This window comes from Oryzias latipes, chromosome 3 (genome assembly GCF_053564925.1).
Source record: "Oryzias latipes strain Hd-rR chromosome 3, Olatipes_Hd-rR_3.1".
Lineage (NCBI taxonomy): Eukaryota > Metazoa > Chordata > Actinopteri > Beloniformes > Adrianichthyidae > Oryzias > Oryzias latipes.
The window spans coordinates 30414473-30425337 of NC_136239.1; the positions used below are offsets into that span (position 1 = coordinate 30414473).

General features: G+C 35.6%; 1 protein-coding gene across 1 annotated transcript; it reads right to left on the reverse strand.

Annotated features, from left to right (window-relative positions):
- Positions 1-333: 333 nt before the first annotated feature.
- On the reverse strand, positions 334-9029 carry tspan3b (tetraspanin 3b). Its single transcript, XM_004067278.4, has 7 exons — positions 8805-9029; positions 3532-3723; positions 2653-2727; positions 2382-2483; positions 2134-2286; positions 1919-2002; positions 334-1415 (listed from the first exon to the last, which is right to left on the reverse strand). The coding sequence occupies exons 1-7, from the start codon at positions 8865-8867 to the stop codon at positions 1323-1325; spliced, it is 762 nt and encodes a 253-aa protein (XP_004067326.1). The 5' UTR covers positions 8868-9029; the 3' UTR covers positions 334-1322.
- Positions 9030-10865: the final 1836 nt, after the last annotated feature.

The following is a 10865-nucleotide window of genomic DNA, read 5'->3' on the forward strand; positions in this document are numbered from 1 at the left end:
CTTAAAGCTGTACAGATAAAGGAGAAATGAGGATTCTACCTCATTGCTGATATTTATTTCTGATCATGCAAGATGTCCTTCTGCTTCGTATGATAGCTTTAATTTTTGTCTTTTTTAAGACAGTTCTTAAAATGTATATAATTTTATGTGCAAAAATTTGCATTTTAAGTTTGATTTATAGAAGCAAATATTTATAAAATGACTTCTTTTTCAGGTACTTGTTACCAACCATAGAACATATCATGCCAAACAATGTCACATATGAAATAACAATAATATTACATCACATCACATGTAGAGATAAGGATTACATTTCAAGAAAAAGCAGTCTGGTTGAAATTTACAGGTTTATTTTTTTTTTGTGTCTCCATTTCAATACAATTAATGACTCATTTTTCCAGAAGCACAAAGCAACTATGGAAAAACTTAACAAATTTAACATGTCTACAATATTCCCAGATCAAAAACTACCAGTAAATGAGGAAAGAAATATAAACAAACTAAAGAATTCTGGTATCACTTTTAATAGCTCTCATTTGTGGCACCAAAACTAAAAAGGTGGGTTTGCTATTTATACTTTACCTCACTCATTGGACAGACTCATCAAAAACCATTTTTGCCACAATCTAATTTTTAATAAAGATGAGGAACTTTTTCTACCAAACACAAACATAAAAGGAAATGTCAAATGAAAAATGAATGGAAAAAATACTCACTTCTGCTTCATTGTTGTTCCTTATTATCTAAACACTGTATGCCTAAAGTGACTAAGATAAAAAAAATATTGGAAATTTACAGCACAAATTAAAGAAACAAAACAAAACAAAAAAACTCTTGTCAGATGAGGATTTTAGGAGTAGTGTACATTTGTACATTTTCTATACCAAAGCTTGTGCACTTTTACAACCATCAGAGCTGCAGTGCAAATTTGCACATCAGCTAATACATTCAATACAGCACCTCTGGTCAAATGTTCACACTTCTTCACATGACCCGTCATCATCCTCACATTTCATAAATCACCAAAAGAAATCTACAACAGTAATGTTACACTTGTCGCATACAACTTTGGCATTTACATCTAGAAATGAGCGAGAAAAGGAGAAACATTTAACTTATACAGCATGACAATAAAGAGCAGTTTTTTCTCTTTAAACCACCCCAAAAAAAACAAAAAAACAACCTCATTGTTAGTGTTTGCTACTCCATCTTGAGTTGTGCAAAGTGTGTTTGAGCTTATATAACTACAGCTGAACTACTGTGAACGGTTCTGATGGCGATCCTGTTGAGTGTCTGGGTGCTGCGTTGACCGGCTGCATCCTTCATGCGTAGCTATTGGTTGTGACCAGCAGCTCGTACGCCGGGTCATGGCCCCTCCTGCACAGCACCACGCAGGCACAGAGCATGCCCAGCATCTGCAGGGAGAAAAACAGGACTTGTATTTCACTAACCTGTGTTCAGCCCTGTGGCTCTCATTGAGTATCGGCTTTGCTGAGGTTCCTTTTTTGGTCATTGTGCTGCCGTACCACAAAAGCAGAGGCAGCAGCAATACCTTTTTCACACCTACCCAGAATGCAGAGCTTTTTTATACCCCTGTGGTCAAGTGAAATATCGATTTGTCCCATTGAAACACAAATGCAATACTTTAGTAGAACAAATTCAGAACTTCCAGTCTGATTAGAGTTGAATTTATGCTTTAAAATCCTTCACTGCTGATTACCATTCTACTTTTTCTGTCTTTCCTAATTACAGCTTTTGCAGTGGGGCAGGAAGACAGCTCTAAAAAGACCAGCTTAACCTCTAAGCCATCCAAGGCAGACAAACCACATGTCAACCTCCACGGTATTTTTGGGTTCCCCATAATAAGCAAACAGACATCATCGTTTTGCTTTCGGCTTCCAACACTTTGAATCGTTACCTGTATAGACGCAAAGGTTAATGCCGCCCATATCACGTACATCATTATCTCCTTTAATTTCTTCACAACAAGGGCTTCACAACCCTGAAAGAAAATACACAGAGGGGGTTTGTAGCAATAAACTCCTAACAATGCTGCAAGTCAACGCTGTATCAGCCTAACATTTCTACGCTTGAATTTTTAAACGCATAGAAGGCGGGGGTTTCTGTTAGTACCTCTTGGTACAGGTCACCAGGTCGAGTAAGGGTGCCGGTGCAGTTGCTGATGTTGGGCTGACAGCAGCTCACTGGGACACTGTTATTCTTGGATTCTATAAACCAGTGCGTGTTCCTCCAGTCAGAGTAGTTGTGAATCCCACAGCAGTGGAGCTGCAGAAGGAAAACCCAGTTAAAAGTTTACAACTTAGATCTTAAAAAAAAACCTGTAAAAAAAAAATTGCACAAAGTTTCCGGTTTTTCCTCACCTGCTTCTGCACGTAGTCAATAGCACGACTGGGAGCATCAGAATTGATCCCACTGTACTCATTGTAAACCTTCTGAATGGAGTGATTAACCTGATCTTCAACCTGGAAGAAATGAGCATTTGCAGTCACTTTCAGTGATAGCTGCTTAATGGAAGCAACAACCATTTACCCTCATCCAACAAGCCAATATTATGCATTATGAGCTCCACATGTTTATTTTTCATCCAACCCACTGGAAGAGGCAGAATTGTTCCAGTCAGCTTCTGTTTACCTTTGCCCTGTATATGTAGCCAAGCACCACCACCACACACTCAGTCACAAAGACCAGCAGAAGAATGGCAGCAAACTGCAACGACACAAAGAGATTACACACGTGCATTTGGGTTTCCCTTTCAATAAAAAACTACATTAGACATGATATGACCAAAGTCTTACAGATACAAACAGTGGTAACGATGTGGAACAAACCCTGCATCTTCCTCTTAATGGCAAAAATGTACCGGTAACTCTATGAGGTCTAAATTCACATTTTACCTCAATAAAAGAGTTTTACTATGGAGCTTTGTTTACATGGAATAGTCTGCGAAAAGATCTTAAAGCTACACTCACTGATTCCTTTAGGAAGGGGTTTTATCACAGCAGCCCCTATTTATGACCCCTGTTTGTACTCATTACAAACATTCTTTCATTTTTAGGTATTTAAATTTGCTTTATGTATTTATTCAATATTTTAGCATTTCATTTATTATGGCTTTAGAACTTTTAAACGTTTTAAGTGTCATCTTGAAAAATATAATTAATTAGAAGTAAATCTATTAGAACAGAAAGCTTTTACTCCTTTTGGCTACAACAAAGCAGATTATTTCGATGGTTTTAAACAGCACACTGGTATTGTTATAGCCACAGACAATAAAAAGAAAAGGAGAAAAATTGCCACAGTCTTACCAAAGCAAATACTAACCAGAAATCTTTTTACAGAGCAGAGGCAGAGTTAAAATGCTTGTGGCAATAGGGAGTCACAAAAACGCATCCCTGTAAACTCTCATCTTTTTATGCTGCTTGATTTTTCTTTCACATCCTAACATGACACAGACCAACAGTATTTCAACTTGTGTATCAAAAAGAAAAAATCCTACTGGTCAACACTCACGGTTGCCAAGCCACAAGAGCTTTCACGTATTGTTGCACAGCAGCCGATCAAGCCTATGATGAACAGAAGAGTGCCGACAGCGATGATCACCACAGCAGGAATCAAAGTGTACACATCTTCAAAGAAGTGGTCATAGTCGTCATAGGAGATGAACACATAGGCTCCGATGTAGCATAAAATTCCAGCTGCAGCCTGCAAAGACAGACAGAAAGGAAAAAGCAGCTCAATACAGAGTCTGTTTAGATGCACACCAAAAATAGATACTATATCTGGCTTTGGACTAAGATTATTCAAGTAATCAAGTATACAGGATATTTTAAAGTATTTATCCCACTAATACAGTTCTTTGAGTTTGAGAAATCTGATTAGCAGAAAACTATTCCTCCACCCAAAATCAGATGTTTTATTTTAAATTACATGTATTAATCTGAAGAATGCGCAAAATAAAGTGAAAAAGATCACAGAAAATGGCATTACAGTGTGACTGGAAAAAAAAAAAGAACAGTCATCTTTTCTCCTTGGAAGAAAAACAGAGAAGTGCAGCAGCATGTGCCGTATTTTGCAGACCTGAGTAGGAAAACTCTGAGATCACACCCAGTTATTTACACAATAAAAGACCAGATGTTAAAATTTTACACAGGAGAGTTTTTGAAGCAAGTTGTTCATCCAATCAAATTATACCATCTTAAAATCCTTTCTATATGAAATAAATCAATTATTAATTAGAATTGATATTTGAAAGTAACTTTTGGATACAGGTAGGTTTATTTTACTATAATGTCAAAACAACCAAGGGACATCACAGCAGACAACACACATGTGATGGTAGCAAAAAATGATCAAACCATAATACCAGTCCTATGAGTGGAAACACTTTGAATTTTGCAAAGACACGGTAGAAAAAAAGTCACCTTTAAGACGGATAAATAAAACCAGATTATACCATGGTCCAGATGAATTCTCGATTCTGATTGGCTGCTGGGTGCGCATTAAGAAGTGATATACCACAGTGATAACGCAGGCCTAAAAAAGAAGCTTAAATGTTCACCTAGCTTAAATGTTCTGTATCACTGCGCTGGCTTCTTTAAAACAAACTTTTGCTTCATTATCTGGAAGAAAACAAGCGGTTAGAGGTGAACTTTCTTTCTGAACTGATGCTTTATTTAACCCATCGTGATGATCAGCATATATATCCTTTGCCGCTGCACTCAAGGTCACAGTAACGTGACAATGTGCCGCACCACGTAACAAATAGTCCACTTTTTGTGAAAAAAGCGACTCAAACTGAAAAAATAACAAGAATAAAGTACTAAAAACTGGTTGAATATTTATTTCTTCTGTAAGTGACCATGCTCTATGCTGGCTAATGGCCTTCGAAGTGTGCATCATCAAAAATTATCGCACTTCGAGTCAGACGGTTCAGGCTTCCGTGGCGGAGTGTTAATTTCTGATAATGCACACTTCGTCAGCCATTAACCATTCCTTAAAGTCTCTAAAAAAACAGAGTAACGTGCACTGCAAATTGCGCAGGAGGCATATTCTTTCTAAAAATGTAAATACCACCAATGTTTTTCATCAGCTAAAGCAGAGCCACCAAGCTTGCTTTATCTCAGACTGAAATAACGATGATGGTAAGACCAGCACAGCAGCAACAGTCTAAACTATAAGAAGAAATTCTGAGAAATTGCTTTTAGTTCCTAGCTTATTCACAGGATGTGGACAAAAATGTTTCTCAATTCTATGTTTGTTCTGTGAAACTTGAAATTATTAGAATTTATTTGTAGAATTAATGCTTTATTTTTAAATGGAACTGATCAAGCAGTTTAGCATTCGGTTTTTTATATGTGCTCTTTTGAAAATGGAAGCCTTTGCTTTAATTTTCTGTTTAGTTTGTAATAAAAATGCCTTTTCTAATTTGGAGAAAAAAAACAACCTGTTGTATTATGTTCCTTCGGTGAATTCATTATGTGTAAAGCTTGATAAGAAATAAATACAACCTGTAATCTTCTGATAATTACACATTTTACACATTTGTTTTATGACCCACAAAATGTTCAAATTTGACAAATATAGTTACTTGGCTTATATCGTGATAAATATCGTAATCGCCTGATATGTAAAAATCCATATTGTGATAGAAAGAAATTCCATTTAGCCGAGCCCCAATGTAATGTTGAAAAAGAAAACACAATAAGAAACCGGAGACAAAGGGACATCGCTGATTGGTTGACATTATGTAGTATCCCGCTTCATGCCAAATAACTTTCAGTTGAAATGATGGGGAAACGTTATCATCCAATCAGTGATGTCTTTGCAAAATTCAGTTTCTTATTGCTTTGGTTTTTTAACATGACCTTTGGTTTTCTTTAAATTACTTTTACTTTGCAAAATGTTTTTTTCTTTTTTATGGTAACTGAAAAAGGTACATACTATAGTACATCGCTGATTGGATGACGATTCATGTCCATCATTTCAACCGAAAGTTATACGGCACGAAGCGATACTGGATATCGTTTGTTTTTTTAACATTTCATTTTGTGTTCTGGAAATTCCTTTCGTTTTCCGAAATGTTTTTCTTAGTTTAAATTTTCTAAAATGCCAAGCTATTTTTGTAATATTTGTTTTCCTTTTTTTTGAATTGTTGTGATCTCTAAAATGTTTTTGTGTTGAGTAATTTGTTGATGTGATTTGCACTTTTCCTTAGGTTTGGTAACAAGTTAAGTGAAAACATTTTTTTTAAGAAAACAAATTTCACTAAATGAGTGACTGAATGAAATGTTTTACCTGTGTTAGTCTAAATGCATAAGTATGCGTGTGTGAACGTTAGTTGTATTGTTTACATTTTGGCATGTTTATATGTAAAGATTTTAGGAGCCAATAGGTATGTTTCAGTGATGAAAGTCAGGCAAGGAAAAAATCCCTGAACTTTTCTTTGAGCGATATGGCGGGCACAGAGCGAAATTTTGGAAAAATACGTGGTCTTAGATGCATTCTGGTGCATTCTGGCAGCTAGTTATTCACTTCTTTATCAAGAAACTAAGACTAATTGGAGCATCATGATTTGTCATTCAAACCCCTAGTTTGACTCTCCATTAAGGACTTGCTGGTCCTAAAAAAGAATTTGGAAAATTGCTCAAAGTAACACAATCCTACAATCTATGCTTTTCCTTAAAGCTGCAAAACATACAATTGCTAAAATATAGTAACATCAAAGCCCCAAATGGCAAAAAGAACACCAGTAACTATGATATTCTATGAAAATACCTCAGTTATTTATACATTATTTCTGCTTTAGAAATGACTGATGTACAACATCCACTTGCACTGTTTTCTCAAACTATAATTACATCAAAATATGGGATCTGCTTTAAACTATAATTCTATAACATAATACATCAATTCTTTAACACCAATACTAAGTAATCTGGGAAATATCAAAACAAACATACAAACTAAACTAAACATTGTAAACATTATTTTTTAAGGGAGTGCGGGTCCAAACCATCAAATACTTATAATTAATGTTAACTATACTGAACTAAATCATGGTAATTAGGAAATACAAATAAATTAGATAGAGAAATGTATTCAAAATAAAAACTGAAACTCAAAACTAAAATTGAAATTATTTCAAAATGTGGTTTTGAGATTATTTTACACAAAAAAGTATTTGACCTACACTACCTTAAAAATCTTTTTTTTTTTTCCAGCCAAGACCACTTCAATTTGTTTTTTATCGTCTTCTCACAACTGAGGTCGTGACCACGCTCAATAATGACGATGCCTGCCATTATTTTAACACAAATTTGATCGCAAACTCTTCAGATGTGTTTGTGAAAGTTTAGCGTGGGTCCGCCAGTTTTGGTCTCTAGGGAAGCAAGTCACGCTGACCACGTGGTGCAGACAGAGCCAATCAGACCCGTCGACGCATCCGAAAGCAACTAAAACGTCCCGTCATTGGTCAATTAGGCCGGGAAGACGAAAGATGGCCACGACCATAGAGGAAGCGATCTGCGGAGAAATATAGAAAATAAAGCTAAAATTAGCTGATTTCAGACCATTTTCTAATCCGGAAAGCGATTTGTCCGTAGAGATCAGGTCTTTATTTCCCGGAAAGTACGTTCGGTTTGCTCAAAAACCCGGATTTCCGGGAATTCCCGGAAGACTTTCATCACTGTGTTTGTAACGTTTGAGTTTGTGTGGACAGGCGACGCCCCTTTTAGATTTATTATACATTTACACTTGACAGTAATGATAGTAGTACAGAAACGTACTACTATATGGTGCTTTATGATTTTAACCCCCCCCCCCCCCCCCCCCCCCCCCATAATCACTCTCCTACCCCACCCCGTGCCTCTTTGTCATCCTTCTCTCTTTTTCCCTCCTCTTCTTTTCTGTCCGGTCCAACAAAAAAACTGTTACAAGTATAATTCATACAAATAAAATAAATAAAGTCAAGTCTAAATTACAAAGGGGTTTATTCAAATATATACCTTGTGTGTCAGAACATTCATAACCTGTTGTAACAGTAAAATATGTCCAACACAAGAGGCCTTCGGCTCTCATCTGTTCGCTCAGCTGTTGGACAGGACAAGTTAAAAAAAAATCCCAATAAGTCATTTATTTAAATCCTTTGATTGGCAATAGGCAAAATTGTGAACTTGGTTGGAATCAATTTAGCATCAGATGTTGGATTTTGTGTAGATGTAATGCAGGCTTTGTTCAAGACAAATACATAGTAATAATAATAATAATAATAATAATAATAATAATAATAATAATAATAATAATAATAATAATGAGGTTCACAACATAGCAAAATAAGAGGGCGGAGGCTATTTTAGGACATAAAGACAGAGCAGGTGCCAAAGCAGATATATCCAGTCAAACAGTGAAATACAAATGCACAGTAGTTTAAATCCAGTTAAACCAGTCTCCAATCTGATTGGCACTTTGTATCGGAGCCTGCGCTCGAGGTGAAGTCATCTTGTTACCTGCTGCATGACATCATTGATGGTTTTGACAAAGCATTTATTTTCAAAGACGCGCTATTCATTTGCACTGCTGTGGGTTTGATCTCTTCCTCCTCAATCTAGGTCATTTCAGCCCGCAAGGACGGCAAAAGTCACATTCGTGCCACATTAAGCAGCTTTTCAGTCGCTAAGCTGCAGACTGCAGCGCATATCTGGCGCAGTCTGCTAGCGTGCTAACAGCCCCCCCATCCCTGGATGCTGCACGCGCTCTCCACCAAACATCTGTCGCTTTCTTCTTACCCAAAATATGAGATTGAGGAAAACCAGGACGGTTTTAGATGACGTAATTCCACACTGCCCCATTCCGTCGCGAGCGCTACACGCTAAACAGTTATGTTGCTTTAGAAAACTGTAATTTTAGGAAAACGTTGGTGCACCTGTGCCTCTGCTGTTAAAATGATAAAATGGCTTCAGTCTGCCCCACCGTGCGGATTCCTCTGGGCTCGACCAATGAAATCTCTGAAATGAGCAGGATGAAAGTCACGTGCTCCAGTGACATCATCATTCAAAACAAACCCTGTTGGTGCTTTTCTTCATCCACTGACGTCTAGTTATTCTTTTTAGTTGATATCTTTGTAATCTTTTAGCTGTTAATATATCGTCTAAAAGCTTTTATTAACGAGTTACATTTCAGTAATTTAATTTTTAAAAATTACAATATTTCAATCATCTACATTTTACAAATTTTGTCTTTTTTTCTTACATAAACCTTCGTACAGTGCATTCCAAACATTAAATAAAGGCTTATCGATGGAAAAAAAAACTGTTGACAAGTCAATGTTATTTTAGTGATATTTTTTCTATTGCCATTCAGAAATGACAGAATTTGTAAACCATTTATCTGCATCTTTCTGGAAATGATATAGATCAAGAAGGTCTAATATATTATTTAATTGGTATATATTACAATGAGAAATTGTCATTCTTCTTCATTTTTTACTCTTTGTTTTAACATCATTTAAATAAACTGAAATCAAATGAGTGTGTTATTAAATTGTTACTGTAGTTGAGTAGTTATTTTACAAAGTTACATTATACTTTGATTTGAGCAATTAATTGGATTGGATGTCTACTTTTGGATGTCTACTTTTAATTTATACTTAAGTAGAACTCTACCTGACCACAATTTGCGGTTCCTTTTTCTACCTTTGCCCAAAAAACCCATATGAGGAGTGCCTGCAAATGATAAAAGACCAAATAAAATGCACAAGTTGTGGTTATAAGTCATCAAATATGCATGTCGTACATGCTTACCATGTCATTAATATAAATAAGTTATACCAACGCTGACGGGCTCAATACAGAAAGGTTTAAAAAAATGCAGTCGCTTTTAGAATTTAGCAGATTCTAAAATGGATTGAATTCGAACAAGCACTTTTAAGTCTACTGATATTTTTCAAACTTTTAAAAGAAAAACGTTGAGATGTGTATGTAGTTCATTTTGAGAAATGTCAAGAAAGTTATGGGTAGAGAATCATGACTACAAACTTGTGCTAATGTACGTTTTTTTCTCTATTTATTCTTTAAAAACTGATGGAGATGGTTGACACTGGGAAAGGCTTTTGTGCCAGAGGGTGGCAGTGTATCATTGCTAGTTTTACCCTCAAGTGCAATTTGCAAATAGCTCTCCTCTGTCACCATGTCATCTTCTTATATTATAGGGGAAAGTTTTTACCAGTATGATCCTGTTCTGCTAATTGTATGGATACATACATTTGTACACATATTGATATTTATTTTAGAACTGTAGTATCTATTTGTTTGTCGGTAGATCATAATTTCTGACTGTAGTTGTGCATTGTGTTTTTCCTGTTGTCTTGATTCATTGCTAAACAAGACAAAGTTATGAAATAAATATTTGCAAAGGCAAAAAGAAAGAATAGTCCTAAAAGCATTCATCATGACTTTAACTTAGCCTAAAAAAAACAACTTAAAGAAATGTTTGAATCTCGGTTAAAAAAAAAGAGGTAATTTTTGTCATCACAACATAGAAACATAAATGATTTACTTCATTAAAAATTTGAGGAAAGCTCAAGTAATGAAGTAATATTTGCAGTGAGATAAATTTGTTCATCCAGACATGATATGATTTGTTACATCAGAAGTAAAATAAAAAAAACACAAAAACAAAACTGTCAAACTTGAACTTAGAAAAAGAAGGACTCTCAGTATCTTAGTAAAAAAACATGAAGCACCAATGTTTCAAAGTGCAATGTTTTAGATTTTTTTTGATTCTGTTAAATGGTTTTTGGTGCCAACATGTAAGGTTTTGAAAGACCAAAGCTCAGAACTAATAATGAG

Excerpts from the sequence above, each read along its gene's own strand:
- tspan3b (XM_004067278.4), bottom strand. The coding sequence starts at position 8,867 with ATGGGGCAGTGTGGAATTACGTCATCTAAAACCGTCCTGGTTTTCCTC. Across the intron at positions 2,484-2,652 it reads GCTACATATACAGGGCAAAG|GTTGAAGATCAGGTTAATCA; the intron begins GTAAACAGAAGC and ends CATTTCTTCCAG. Across the intron at positions 2,003-2,133 it reads CTGGTGACCTGTACCAAGAG|GGTTGTGAAGCCCTTGTTGT; the intron begins GTACTAACAGAA and ends ATTTTCTTTCAG.